Here is a 15,611-nt window from a genome sequence, read left to right as displayed (position 1 = left end):
GGCACAGCGCTGCCCCCGCATCCCTGCACCCCACCAAGCCCTGCATCGGCCCCGCCATCCCTCATCACCCACCTCATCACTGGGCCCCGGGACAACCACCCCCTACCCACGGAGGGGAGAACCAACAACTTTGCTGCTCCCTGCCACCGCTCCCGGGATCCCCATACAGAGCAGCGGTGGTGTCCACACAATCACCACAACCGTGGGTGGCATCACGGACAATAAACAATCCCAAAAACCAATCCCTTTTCACTCACGGGCGAGGAGCGCCGCTCGAGTCCCCGGGATCCGGCCCATCGCTCGAGCCACCGAGCAGCAGCAGGCCGCAGCAGCCGCAGCAGCCGGACCCGAGCAGTGGGAGAGCGCGGCGTCCCCTCCTCCGCCCGCGACATGGGCAGAGACCCGAGATGCCAATCAGTGACTTTCTTTGGGGTTCAGATCAAGTCCAGGTCCAAAACCAAACTTTATCTAAAGTCAGATTAATCCCGTCAAACTGAACTTCCATTGGTCCGCTCAATTCTATTCCTAACCTATCTTATTAAAAAATAATTTACCAGAATTTGCTAATCTTTCATTCCACTGCAACTCAGCTATTTCATCTATTTAATTTATTACTTTGGTTTTCTGTTTTGAATTTTTTCAAGCTCTGCTATTTGTTTCTCATCTGCAAATAGGCATATGGTATTCTGGATAACATCTACAAGCTCATTAGTAAAGGAATTTATCAGCAGGATTTCCACATCAAAGCAAGGTCATGGATGGGGGGTATGTATTACCGATGTGGCTAGCCTCACTGATGTAGGACATTGTTGTGCTTCCAAAAGCAGCAGTGCCATGAGTTGTTGCACCAAAACAGAAACTTGTTTTCAGGGTTACCAGGTTTCACGCAGGTCATAGAGCAGGAGTGTCACGCACGCGGGTGTGGACCCATTGTACCACGGTACCTGGCTTACCTTGGAGGGGCGTGACTAAGCAACTCCTTGGTTGGTCTTCACTACAGCCACTGATGGTGTGGTTAGGTGTGTGCTGCAGGTAGTCACCAGGTGCTACTCCAGGGCATTCCCGAAATCAGCAGCAACTGACCCCAGGAGTCAGGAATGCAGGTACGTGGTTCAGGGTAACAGGCATGGCTGGGGTAGGATCACAGGCAGAGGGATATAGGTACAGGTTCAGAATGAATGGCAGGTAACAGAACAGCTGATTCAGGTGGCACGCACACACCTTTCCTACACTGCATGTCCCTATTCTACACTATCGCTCTCCTATCTATCTCAACTACCTAGCATTAAACCCCTAGCTAAGCTCACTGTGTAGCAGCACAGGCGGAAGCACCAGCGGTAGCACCTTCCTTAACAATTAACATTAACAAAATGGCACTGATGCCGCATGTCCGCAATTTATATGCACTTGCACATGTGACTTAGGCAACCAATCAGAGAAGTCCTAGTGTCTGAACCTTGTGGATGTTGATCCATCCTGCACAATCAACTACAGACCAGTCTCCAATCTCCCCTTCATCTCCAAACTCTTGGAGCACCTGGTCTACTCTCATCTCACCCGCTACCTCTCCTTTCACTCTCTTCTAGATCCTTTACAGTCTGGCTTCCGCCCTTTACACTCAACAGAAATTTCCCTTGTCAAAGTGACCAATGACCTGTTGACAGCAAAACGTAACGGTGACCACTCTCTGCTTATCCTTCTTGACCTCTCTGCCGCCTTCGACACTGTTGACCACCATCTCTTTCTCTCTATGCTCCATTCTGTTGGCCTAAAGGACACTGTGCTCTCCTGGTTCTCTTCCTATCTTTCTGGCTGTTCATTCAGTGTATCATTTGATGGCTCCACATCTTCTCCTCTTCCTCTCACTGTTGTGGTCCCTCAAGGTTCAGTCCTTGGTCCTCTTCTTTTCTCCCTTTACACTGCCCCAATTGGAATGACCATCAGCAGATTTGGCTCTCAGTACCATCTTTATGCTGATGACACACAGCTATACACCTCATCCCCTGAGCTCACCCCCGCTGTACTACAGAACACTAGTGACTGCCTGACTGCAGTTTGCAATATCATGTCTGCTCTCTATCTGAAACTTAACCTTTCCAAAACTGAACTTCTTCTTTTCCCTCCATCTTCCAACCTTCCTAAACCTGACATCTGCCTCTCTGTGTGTGGCACAACAATAAGTCCTAGGCAACAAGCCTGCTGTCTGGGTGTTATACTTGACACTGATCTTTCTCTAGAATCCACCCCTTTCTCACAATGGAAACGACAAAAACCCTCACCATGGCCCTGATCCACTCCCTCCTTGACTACTGTAACTCTCTATTAATTGGTCTCCCCCTATTTAGACTCTCTCCTCTACAGTCCATCCTTAATGCAGCAGTCAGGGTCACCTATCTGGCTAACCGCTACTCAGATGCCTCTGCTCTTTGCCAGTCATTGCACTGGCTGCCCATATATTACAGGATCCAATTCAAACTTGTTGTTCTCACCCACAAAGCTCTCCACAGTGCGGCACCCCCCTACATCTCCACCCTCCTCTCTGTCTTTCACCCCACCCGTTCTCTACGCTCTGCAAATGACTTTCGACTAACATCCACACTAATTCGAACCTCCCACTCCCGGATCCAAGACTTCTTCCGAGCTGCACCAATCCTCTGTAACGCTCTACCCAAGAAGTTAGGACGAATCATAACTTACTCGGCTTCAGACGCTCCCTAAAAATGCATCTTTTTAGGTCAGCCTATCACACTCCCTAATCAAATCCAATTCACACAGTCCCTCTACAACTTCTCACAACATAACCCCACGTCAAACTCCATGCCACCCAAATGCATCTCAAGGTTCAGGCCAATTGATCCAGAAAGCCATTATCTATGCCCCATTTCCTTTAGATGGGTGGATTGTCATTGTAAATAAGCACTTGTACCTTGCCCCCCTCCCACATCTCATTGTAGATTGTAAGCTCTAACGAGCAGGGTTGTCTTTTTTTCCCTCTAAATATTGTATTTTCTATAACTGTTACTTGTTTGTATATAATCCTCCTGAATTGTAAAGCGCTGCGGAATATGTTGGCGCTATAGAAATAAAGATTATTATTATTATTATTATGTTTGCTGACCGTGATTTGGTGCAGGAACATCTGGAAATTAAGTACGAAAAAATAGGCTTCTCCCAAATCCCCACCTCCTCCACTGATTTTATACATCCCCCATTCATCAGACAGCACCACCATCCTATACAAAAGCAGAAAATGTTATTACAAAAGCATTTTTGGAAATGGAGACAGTGTTCGGGGGAAAAAACAAACAATAGAGAAGATCGCCGACTTTTGGGGAAAGGGCTCAGGGTTGCCGAGCCAGAACAAACAAGCTAAAGGCCCCGTTACACGCAACGATATATCTAACGATATATATTGCCAGGGACACGGATTCCGTGATGCACATCCAGCATCGTTAGCGACGTCGTTGCGTGTGACACCAACGAGCAGCCGATAACGGTGGTAAATACTCACCAAATCGTCCATCATTGACACATCGCTCATTTTTAAAAAAACGTTGATTGTTGAGGACGCAGGTTGTTCGTCGCTCCCGAGGCAGCACTCATCGCTATGTGTGCCACCCCGGAAACGACGAACTACAGCTTACCTGTGGCCGCCGGCAATGAGCAAGGAAGGAGGTTGGCGGGATGTTACGGACACTCATCTCCGCCCCTCCACTTCTATTGCGCGGCCGCTTAGTGATGCCACTGTGACGCCGCACAAAACGCCCCCTTAGAAAAAAGGCGGTTCGCCGGCCACAGCGACGTCGCTAGGCAGGCAAGTCCGTGTGACGGCTCCTAACGATATTGTGTGCCACGGGCAGCGATTTGCCCATGACGCACAAATGACGGGGGCGGGTAAGCTCGCTAGCGTAATGATTGTGGTCTCAGAGGTCGTGACAACAACACATCCTGGGAGTACAGAGTCTCGCAGCTGGGTAGCCCCACCTAGTGCGTCAGCTGGATGTTAGCCTGAGGGCACACATCCAGCTGAAATGCAGTGCAGCACATAAACTTTTCAGGTCCCTGCAATGCATCACAAACTGCTGGCGGGCAGCTCGACGTTGGCGATACTGTGACTGGGGCCCTATGACAGTGACGTCACGTGCCATGGCATGCACTCCTATGTCAGTTGCCAGCCACTGTGTGCTGGCTACAGAAGATGATTTGCAATGTGACAGCAGAGGGAGGTGAGTAGAGGTTTTTTTTTATGCTTTAGAGACAGAATAGTGACTGTATATGTGACGCCCCTGGACTATCAGGTTGTCACAGGGTACTGCACAAGCTGCCCTTCTGTGCAGTATTCCGCCTCCCACTTGGTTCTGGGTCTCTAAGTATATGGTGTTGCCTCCAATAGAAAATCAAATCCTAGATACACCCTGCACCACACCTACCAGACACACCAGTGGATGGCTTGAGTGGAATAGAATTGCCCACCTGGAGGGTCAGGGAGGGGAAGTGAGGAGTGTAGAGAGTCGAGTCTGAGAGTTGAAGGAGAGAGGTTGGGAAGAAGCCCTCGAGCTGTGAGGAGCTCAGAGGAAGTCGGGAGCGGTGACTCCTGAAGGAACTGTCTAGGTTGCAGACGGTGGTCTGGGCCTAGAGGAGTCGGACCCCCGGTCGTAGGGGACTGTGGCGAGGTGCTGGGACCTGTCGAGGAGGACAGCCAGCAGCCTAGCACTATCGCCGGTCTAGGACCGAAGGCATGACGGGGCTGCAGTGGTACCCAGAGACTTGGTTTACCCGGTTGTCAGTGTCTGCTTATGAACTAGGTGAGTACGAGAGTGACCCCTGCATCCCACGGCACCCCTTACCGAGTCCTGGGGCATCCCCCTACCCAAGGAGGGTTACAACACCTTGCTGCCTCACTCCAACACCCTGGGTACTCCCAGTGGCAGCGGCGGTACTCCCCAATTTACCGTACACCACGGGTGGTGTCACGAACTACATATCAACTCCCCTGTAAATACCCCCCTTACATTTGAGTGGCTGCACGACCCCCAGGTCCGGAGACCCTCGAGCCACAGCGAACCCGGATCCGAGCAGCTCGGCTGCTTCCACGGGGGCAGCACATAAATACTCGGAAGGGGCCAAGGATAACGACATATATACCAGGATGGACTCAGGATGGGGATCATATATACCAAGATGGGACCCATGATGGAGACATATATGTCAGGATGGGGACATATATGACATGCCCAACTCGAGGGCCGGGGGCCTCAGCGGTGGCGGGGTCCGGCTCCGTGACCCTGGCAGTATCTTTTAAATAATAAAGGGGATGTTGATGGGAGATGTATTTTAAGAGATTTTTAAAGTTCGTGACGCTTCCTGTGGTTTTGCGGCTATGTGGGCTGCCACTGCGCTGCGTGTTTCCCGGGACAGGTGATGATGGCACAGCTGAGGTAATCTTGCTTCCCACAGGTGGAGCGGACCCCGGGGCGACCGTTGGAAATATAAAAAGTCTATGAGGGCAGGCTGTGACGCAGGAGGAATGGGGACGCCACCATAGCTTTGCAATAACAGTCTTTTACTCACTGTACTGGTTGTCAGTTAACAGCCAGATTAGTCCACCACGATATGTTGGGATCCCCAGTGATGGGCATCCGTTGAACCCGAGTAAATCTGAGGCCAGTACCGGTTCTCCTTTGTTTGCCTTTCCTGGTTGTCTTGTCGCGGGCGGGGAGGACGCCGATGCCGCGCGCTCGCTAACGCTTGGGTCCGGCGCTGCTGCGGCTGCTGTTGCTCGGTGGCTCGAGCAGTGGGCTGGATCCGGGGACTCGAGCGGCGCTCCTCGCCCGTGAGTGAAAAGGGTGGTTGGTTTGGGGGATTTAGTCCGTGACGCCACCCACGGGTTGTGGTGAAGATGGGCACCACCGCTGCTGTTGACGGGGATCCCGGGAGCGATGGTAGGGAGCAGCTGGGATGTTGTTTTCCCCCTCCATGGGTAGGTGTCGGTGGTCCCGGGGCCTGGTGGTGTGAAGGGGAGGCAGGGTTGGTGAGGTGCAGGGTTGCAGGGACAGTGCGGCGCGGTGCCGGATGGCACGGGTGTACTCACTCAGCAAGAGATGCACAAAGTCCTCGGTAAACCAAACGGCTGGATGGACGGGTCCCGCAGCCGGCTGCAGTGTCTCTCCCCGGACAGGTGATGGCAGCTGTCTTTCCCTGCACCTTGATGTACTTGTTTGACTACGATGGATCCCCAATGGTAGTCCGCTCCCCGGTGTATGGATGCCGGAGGAGCCCGTTTGTCCGCAGGTTGCCTTCTATCGGGTCTTTGGCTGTTAGGAAACCCCTGGGGTTCCGGTGACACTCGGATTTGACTGTTGTCGGCGGCTCCAAGCCTGGTCAGGGTCCGATGGCCCTGCCTGTGTGTGCTGGCTTCACTTCGCTCCCCGGTCAGTACCGGCGGGCCAACGCCCGACCCCGGTCCTACGGTTCCACGTTGCTTCACCACTCCTGCAGACGGCCACCACCGTCTGCCAACCTTGCTGTCAGTGCCTGGGCCACAAACCCAGACACCCAAGTGTTCACTCCTCACACTTCAAACTCCAAACTCTAACTGACACTTTTTCCGCCTCCAGGCCTGTGAACTCCTCGGTGGGTGGGGCCAACCACTTGGCTCCGCCCCACCTGGTGTGGACATCAGACCCTGGAGGGAGGCAACAAGGGTTTTGTGTTTGGCTAATGTTACTGTCTAGTGGGGGTGGGGGTGTTTGAGTTTTACCTGTGATGACCTGGCTAGGCCAGGGCGCCACAGTCTCATCTATGGTGACTCTCTCCTGCCGCTCCTGAGCTTACACACACAGTGCCATGAGCCAGGGGTCGCGGACCCTCAAAGGGAATTCTGCCTGTTTGGCCCCTGATCTTCTGTGACCCCCTTCCAGCGGATTTGTGTGCTGTTTGTAGCCCAAAGGTGCTTACAGCCAGCCTGGCCTCCGGTATTACTAGAAAGTATCATTACTTACAGCAAGATGGAATTGCAGCTGTATATTGCTCAGGCCAAAAGACTACTACTACTCCAGCAAGAAAGTCCTGAAGTTTCTTCCTAGCCTAGGGACCGGGACCCCATTTGCGACCAAATCCCTCCACCGGGAGATGTTGCTTGTGGAACAAAACTTTAGGGGAGTCTGACACCCCTCCCCTAATTCTCTAGGATTCTCTTTCTAAGATCACCAGGGTTGAGGAAGACTCCCCAGGGTCCGGACCCCTACTCGGTCTCCTCCCCGCTCCTGATGGTCAACTGTCAACTTTCAAACTTAGCTCCGTCCATTTTACCTCAGACAGCTTACCCACCAAGCTCCACCCCCTGGGTGGTTCTAGAGACAGTGCACGGGGTTTAAGTGCCATAATCAGACTACTGGGCGCTAAGCATTAATGGGACCTGCCCCGGCTCTAATCTAATGTGTGAGCTAATAATTGGGTGTCTGCAGGCTTTTGATGCAGGGCTGGCGTCAGCACTTGGCAAACACGGGCAAATGCTGTGGCCCTGGACAGCTGGGGGGGGCCTCTCGCCGTCTTCAGTCCTGCAGGCCCCAGGCTGAGTTTTGGCAACTGCAGTGCTTGGGCTGGCAGCCGCACTCAGGAGCAGAAGCCAGGAGGGGATGGGGCCGCTGACAGCCCAGGCCCCTCCCCTTTCATCTCTCAGCTCACTGGGCCCCAGGGGTCGGGGCCACCATCAGGGCAATGAGGGGGCCCAGGTCACTCACAGAGAGCTGCCCTCTCTCTTCCTGCACTGATCTATGTGATCGGCAGAGCAGGAAAGGAAATGTACTGACCAGAACCTGAAGGGCCTTGCCTGATCACATGACTGGAGAACTGGCAGGTCCTGCTATTTAGCTTCTGCAGCCCCTGTGCAGCTCCTAGTGACTTCTCTCCTGCTCTCCAACGATCAGGAACTGCAAGATGAGGTAATGTATAGTGCGTGTAACTGTGCATGTAGTCTGTCTCTCTCATTCTCTGTTTCCCTGTCTCTCTCATTCCCTGTCTCTCTCTCATTCTGTTATGTCGCCACCGGAGTCCGCTCCATCGACTTGTGCTCCGATCGCCAGGCGACGCCGTATTCCTGCCGTGGATGGTGCTGGTGATGGGAGAGCAGTCGATGCCAGCGGCGCCGGTGGGTGTAGGCTCCGTTCATCCACTGGTCTGGGTTTCCTGGGGATCTGCAGTGCCACTGGCTGACTGTAGGTGGCGGGTATCTCCCAGCTGAAGTACCATCATTCAGCTACAGCCTATGGGAAGACACCACACCCTTTTTAATTCCCCTCCTGTCTGCTGACCTCTGCCAGAGATAGTTCTGAGAATTCTGGCTCCTGGTTCGTCCTGTGATTTTGTGTGCTGATTACCGCTTGTTTCCTGACTACCCTCCTGCCTGCTGTTTTGTACCTCACTGCCCGATCCGGTTTTGACCTCTGCTTGTTTCTAATTACGTCTTTGCCTGCCGATTCTGTCCCTGTTCCGCAATTCCTGGTTTGACCCTGCCTGGCGACTACTTTGTCAGACTGCAGCCTTCCACAGGTTGTGATCTCCAGGGCCCTGTGTAATTCCAAATCCCTGTATAGGTGTTAAAGGGTTTCAGGGTTTCTTGGGGTCCTGCTTGGCGAGTGGCTTCTCTCTAGCCTGTCCATTACAGCCTGTCTGAGTCTGTGGATCCAGGCAGGCGTTACACATTCCTTGTCTCCCTCATTCCCTGTCTCTCTGATTCCCTGTCTCTCTGATTCCCTGTCTCTCTGATTCCCTGTCTCTCTGATTCCCTATCTCTCTCATTCCCTGTCTCCCTCACTCCCTATCTCCCTCATTCCCTGTCTCCCTCATTCCCTGTCTCCCTTATTCCCTGTCTCCCTTATTCCGTGTCTGTCTCATTCTCTGTCTCTCTCACTCTCTCTCATTCCCTGTCTCTCCATATTCCCTGTCTTTCTCATTCCCTATCTCCCTCATTCTCTGTCTCCCTAATTCCCTGTCTCCCTAATTCCCTGTTTCCCTAATTCTCTGTCTCCCTAATTCCCTGTCTGTTTCATTCCCTGTTTGTCTCTCTCATTCCCTGCCTCTCTAATTCCCTGTCTCTCACTCTCTCTCTGTCTCTCATTCCCTGTCTCTCTCTCATTCCCTATCTCCCTGTCCCTCTCATTCCCTGTCTGTCTCATTCCCTGTCTCTCTCACTCTCACTCTCTCATTCCCTGTCTCTCTCTCATTCCCTGTCTCTCTCTCACTCCTGTCTCCCTGTCAGTCTCATTCCCTGTCTCCCTCATTCCCTGTCTCCCTCATTCCCTGTCTCCCTCATTCCCTGTCTGCCTCATTTCCTGTCTGCCTCATTCCCTGTCTGCCTCATTCCCTGTCTACCTCATTCCCTGTCTCCCTCATTCCCTGTCTCCCTCATTCCCTGTCTTTCTCATTCCCTGTCTCTCTCTCATTCCCTGTCTCTCCCTCATTCCCTGTCTCTCCCTCATTCCCTGTCTCTCCCTCATTCCCTGTCTGTCCCTCTCATTCCCTGTCTCTCTCTCTCATTCCCTGTCTCTCTCTCATTCCCTGTCTCTCTCTCAATCTCTCTCATTCCCTGTCTCTCTCTCATTCCCTGTCTCCCTGTCCCTCTCATTCCCTGTCTGTCTCACTCCCTGTCTGTCTCACTCTCTCATTTCCTGTCTCTCTCTCATTCCCTGTCTCTCTCTCTCTCTCATTCCCTGTCTCCCTGTCTGTCTCATTCCCTGTCTCTCTCATTCCTTGTCTCTTAATTCCCTGTCTCCCTGTCTTCCTCATTCCCTGTCTCCCTCATTCCCTGTGTCCCTCATTCGCTATCTCCCTCGTTCGCTGTCTCCCTCATTCGCTGTCTCCCTCTCATTCTCTGTCTCTCTCATTCCCTGTCTCCCTCATTCCTTGTCTCCCTCATTCCCTGTCTCTCTCTCATTCCCTGTCTCCCTCATTCCCTATCTCCCTGTCTCCCTCATTCCATGTCTCCCGCACTCCCTGTGTCCCTCATTCCCTGTCTCTCTCTTTCTCTCTCTCTCATTCCCTGTCTCTCTCTCCTCTCATTTCCTCTCTCTCTCTTTCTCATTCCCTGTCTGTCTCATTCCCTGTCTCTCTGTCTCTCCACTGATATCATATTACCTCACACATAAGCTTCTTACACTAAGAATGTCCTTTGTTGCCTATAGCAACCAATCACAGCTCCTATTAATAACCTGCAGCTCACAGCTCCATTGACTTTAATGTAAGGAGGTTTTTGGCGAATAACTGTAAAGTGCGGGGTTAAATTTTCCTCTCAAAACATAGTCTATGACGTTCCCTGAGTCACATGAGGCTACTGTACAAATTATCGTGATTGTAAATGAGACGATACGGATTCCTTTAGCGGACACACACACACACACACACACACACACACAAACACACAAAGACACATACACACACACATAGAGACATACACAGACACACACACATATACACACATAAACACACACACAGACACACACACACATATACACACATAGACACACACATACACACAGACACACATAGACACACACACACATAGACACACATAGACACATATAGACACATACACACACAGACATACACATATACACACAGACACACACATACACACACATACACACATAGACATACATAATACACACACAGACACACATTCACTCAGCTTTATATATTAGATATACGCATATGGCTGACGATTCTGAGGCTCGTCATTTTGATAACCCAAAAAACGGTGCATTCAGCTTTTTTCGGGCTGGCAAAATGACGACTAGCAGTTAATGTGTGATTGGTGAGGACTGTCTTCAGAATTGGAGATTTTCCAAGATGTGTATCTATGTATGTCAGTGTATATGACTGTATAGGTTTATGTCTGTCTGTATGTATTTTTTGTGAATTTGTCTTTAAATATGTATGTATATGTATGCCTGTATTTGTATATTTGTATGTATCTGTGTATGTGGGTGTCTACGTTTGGATGGGGCCCACTGAGACTCTTTCGCCCGGCACCCACAAAAACCTGGAGCCAGCCCAGGTAGATGGCCTCTTTCTTACCCAGGATGGGGCACCACACCTCTGGCTGAGGTGCAGTATCTCTGTGGTGATGATAGCTTCAGGGGTGCCACACATACACACAGGCTTTTAGTTGTTTGATAACTGGACTAGTGCTCTGATATAGAAAATATATAACTGTTAATGGGCCCTACTATGATGGGCTCCAAAAAAAAACTGGCAAGTTACAGGATATTAGCAGCCCTTGTCACCCCGCTCATCACCTCCAGCCCTGTTTTTTTCCACTGCCAACTGTCAGCTCTCCCTGGTTACCATAATGACCAGGGAATAGAGTTCCTTGTGAACACATACCACCACCTGCTGGTCTCCAATGGTATTACAGAGCAACAACTTACAGTACATTTGCTAGAATGACACCAGGCAATACATTAAACCATTCTACAGACTCCTATGAATGCAGAAACTTTTGTAATGGCTCCTTTTGGGTCATTATACTGCTGGCAAGAAAAGTGAGCACACCTCTAAGTGAAAATTGAAAAATTGTGCCCAAAGTGTCAATATTTTTTGTGGCCACCATTATTTTCAAGCGCTGTCTTAACTCTCTTGGGCATGGAGTTCACTAAAGCTTCACAGGAGCCACTGGAATCCTTGCGATCCTCCTTCTTCCGTTTGAAGCATACGAGTGAAAACTTCCCGGGCCATTGGTCAGCTTTTCCAGACAGAAAAGAACTTCCTGGATCGACTTGTCACTATGGCTGAGACCTGGATTTATTTGTATGATCCTGAAAACACAGAGCAGTCAAAAGAGTGGAGGGACAGTGGTTCTTCTCGTCCAAGAAGTTCAGGGTGCAAAAATCAGCCACTAAGATGATGGCGTCTGTGTTCTGGGATAAGGAGGGCGTGCTGCTAGTGGACTACCTTCAAAAGGTTCCACCATCAATGCAAGATATTACATAAAACTTTTGGACCAATTGGCTCTGAAGGCCAAAAGGCGTGGCAAGCTGTCCAAAGGAATCTTGTTCCTGCAAGACAACACTTCCGCTCACACTGTATAAGCGACCATGGCAAAACTGTCAGAGCTGGGCTTCCAGCTGGTTGACCACCCACCTTATTCACTAGATCTAGCTCCCTCTGACTATTATCTGTTTCCAAATTTGAACAGACACCTCAAGGGTACCAAATTTCACACCATTTCTGATGCCATGGCTGCTATGGATGCTTGGTTTGAGGCACAACCAAAATCCTTTTTTTTGCTAGGCTTACAGAACTTGAAAAACGTAAGAAGTATGATAACATCAGTGGAGAGTATGTGGAATAAATGTAATTGTTTCATCATCCTATCTCGTTTCTTTCTGGGTAAAGCCAAAGACTTATCAGCAGACCCTCTTATGTATAATTATTATTATTATTATTATTCTATGGATGCATCATCCGATGAGTATTCAAAACTTCTAGATGAGTTTTTTCAATCTTTATTGACTTGGAAAACCCTTTTAAATAACATGACAAATTAAAATCTAAATAGTATAAATATACAATAGGTGTTCACTATTTATTGGTTACTTACCCCCAAGGCTTTTGGTTTGCCTTTCAGAAATGTTAGGTAAAAAGGAGATGAAGGATGTGAATTTGGTGCCATTACATTGGCCACAGTCCATTGCGGGGCCACATTGGGAGCTGCCCACACCTGTGCAGAAGGGGAGGCACTATATGCATGGACTGGTGGATAGACATTTTGCTGAAGTGTTGGAACTGATGTATTCCAGCCAGGGATACCCGGGGAAGCTTGGTTCTGTATGGTCTCATATGTATGAGGAACATTTTCATTGTTTGTTGCAGACATTGTTGTTGCTGGCACTAAAAGTAAAAATGTAAAGTGAACTTAGTAATGATATATGTTATAACTTAGCTGCTGGTAATTATCATGTTAAAACCTCTTAAAATGAATATATGACATTTACAATTTAAAAATACACACAAAATGTTATTGTACTTTTTTATGGACTTATTATATTTTATGTAAATGATTTGTGGGTGGCCATCTTTAGTATGGATTTTTGCAAAAGCAACTGTGGAGATTTTCTTTAGAGAAGTCTTCTGGGCATGGGTAAACTCTGCTCCTATACAACCTAGTGTAGTGAGCATATGTGACGCCCTGACCGGGCCAGGTAGTCACAAATAGGCCCCTACACAACACCTTCCCTCACAGTTGACATCAGCCAACCTTTAAAACCCTAGTCACCCCCCCTTGGGGCTAGGTAGACACACCAGGGGGCGGAACCAGGTGGTTGGAAGACGCCCACCGAGGAGTCTAGACTGTCCGCCAGCTGGTGGTGCCATAGGCGTTCGTACCCAAGGTCCTGCAGGCTTACCATGACAGAGCCGGACACTTCGGCTGGAAGATGTTAGAGATGCTGCTGAAAAAGCGCTTCTACTAGAGTGGGATGCGAGAATCCGTAGAGGCCTGGAGCAGGGAGTGTGGACCCTGTACACTGAGAAGACGGGATGAAACCAGTCAGAAGGCCCCGCTGCAGCCGATTGTCACCCGCCAGCCGTTGGAGTTGGTCGCTCTGGACCATGTCAAGCTCACGCCTAGCTGAAATGGATATACATATGCCCTGACCATCGTAGACCACTACTCAAGATTCATGGTGGTGGTCCCCTTCAAGGATTTAACAGGCCGCACTGCAGCCAGAGTCTTTCAGGCATACTTCTGCCGGCCTCATGGCTACCCGGAGAAGGTGCTCACGGACCAGGGCCTGGCCTTCGAGGCAAAGGTGTATCAGGAGTTCTGCAACCTGTACGGGTGCAAGAAGATCCGGACCACGGCCTACCATGTCCAGACTAACGGGATGTGTGAGAAAATGAACTACCTGGTTCTTAACCTCCCCAAGACCCTGCCCCTGGAGGAACGGAACTTGTGGCCCGAGAAGCTGCCCGACTTGGTGGACATGTACAATAAAATTCCCTGCAGCTCCACTAAGTGCACACCTGCGTACCTAATGAAAGCCCGGCCTGGAAGGTTGCCGGTGGCTCTAGAACTGGACGTCGAGGTACTTGAAAATCTTCCCCCAACTGCCCAGTGGGACATCAAGCGACAGAAACAGTACCGGCAGATCCAGGAGTATGTGGAAAGGAACCTGCACCAGAGCTGGGAGAGACAAGAGCAATGCTTCAACAAACAGGCTCAGGCTGCCCCTTTTGGACCCGGAGATGTGGTGCTGAAGAGCAAAAGGAGGACGCACAAGTCGATGATCAGTGAGAAAGGACCCCCTATGTCATCCATGATCAGTCGTGACCAGGGGAAGACCACGGCCACTGTTTCCAGGGACCACCTGAAGAAGTGCCCAGAGCCCCTGAAGTTGGTAGAAGAAGCTCCCACTCCTACACCGAGCATGGAAAAGAAGAAAGAGGTGATCCACACAGTGATGGGTGATTTTCCGGCTGATTGGTCTATGCAGAATGGTGCGGTGATTGTTCCTGTTATAATGTTCCCACAACCCGTGGAAGAGATATAGCCAGAGAGGTCCGTCAGCGAGCCACCAGAACGAGCGCCCAGGGATGCACCTACACCACGCCCCCGCCGGTCTCTGCCCGCCATACCTGACACTTGAGAAGAGTTACTTGTCGTCCCCTCTCCTCCACTAGCCCCACACGAGAGTATTGGGCCCAGAAGGTCCACACACCCTTACTTCGGTCAGCCCCCACTCAGATACAGGGAGACCACAATCTATGGCTGTTGCATGTTGATCGTGTAAATAGATGTATGAATGAATGCCAATTAACCGAGATTCTCACCAGATTTAGAGTATTAAAGAGGTAGTGGTTCCCAGCTACCCACAGTTAAGTTCCCCATTGGGACCCTTTGATGTTTCCCGTTTAAATTTACTTATAAAGAGACACGGCTGAGAACTTGCAGGTCAACCCATAAACTAGTGGGTCTTGTAAATAGCCCCAGGCCACCCTTTTCATCATGCCGCAGTCTCCGGAGAGGCTGGTTGGAGGAAGGACCTGCGGCAGAGTAGGCCAAGGTCCCGTCACCATGGTAACCGGTGACTACCCTCCGGGTCGGGGTCCCCTGGACGTTGGGCCCCTGAGAGAGACTGCCGGGTAAGGAACTTATTACCCGGCCCATGTGGGCACCACCCAGACTCGAACCCGTTTCCTGGACTGGGGAAAAGGGGTGCTGACCTGGTTTTTAGAGGCAGCATCAGGGCGAGGTTTGTTTGGGTGGGCTAAGGAGAAAAAAACATGGTCCCGTCCCGGTTAATAAAAATGATTTATGCAACGTTAAAGTAAAATGCCTCCCATTAAGGGAAGAAACCAAAGTATCCATATGTTATTATGCTTGTAAATATGTTATCCCTTTTTATCCCCTTTTTGCAGTTACAAAATAAACTGGTGGTGGTCGGACAGCCCGCGGACGGTCTGTGTTTAACCAAGGGGGAGTGTGATACCCAGGCCGGGCCAGGTAGTCAAAAATAGGCCCCTACACAACACCTTCCCTCACAGGTGACATCAGCCAACCTTTAAAACCCTAGTCACCCCCCCTTGGGGCTGGGTAGACACACCAGGGGGCA

General features: G+C 50.5%; 1 protein-coding gene across 2 annotated transcripts in view; it reads right to left on the bottom strand.

The window, feature by feature from the left end:
• The window catches only part of LOC142309909 (membrane-spanning 4-domains subfamily A member 4A-like), a 184,838-nt gene that overhangs the window by 131,912 nt on the left and 37,315 nt on the right, over window positions 1-15,611 (bottom strand). For both annotated transcript variants that reach the window (XM_075347370.1, XM_075347371.1), the window contains exon 2: window positions 12,599-12,888. In XM_075347370.1, coding sequence (XP_075203485.1) covers window positions 12,599-12,874 — 276 coding nt within the window. In that variant the 5' untranslated portion in view covers window positions 12,875-12,888. The remainder of the gene's footprint in view (window positions 1-12,598; window positions 12,889-15,611) is intronic.

This window comes from Anomaloglossus baeobatrachus, chromosome 5 (genome assembly GCF_048569485.1).
Source record: "Anomaloglossus baeobatrachus isolate aAnoBae1 chromosome 5, aAnoBae1.hap1, whole genome shotgun sequence".
NCBI classification, from domain to species: Eukaryota; Metazoa; Chordata; class Amphibia; order Anura; family Aromobatidae; genus Anomaloglossus; species Anomaloglossus baeobatrachus.
This window is presented reverse-complemented; position numbering and strand designations above follow the sequence as displayed.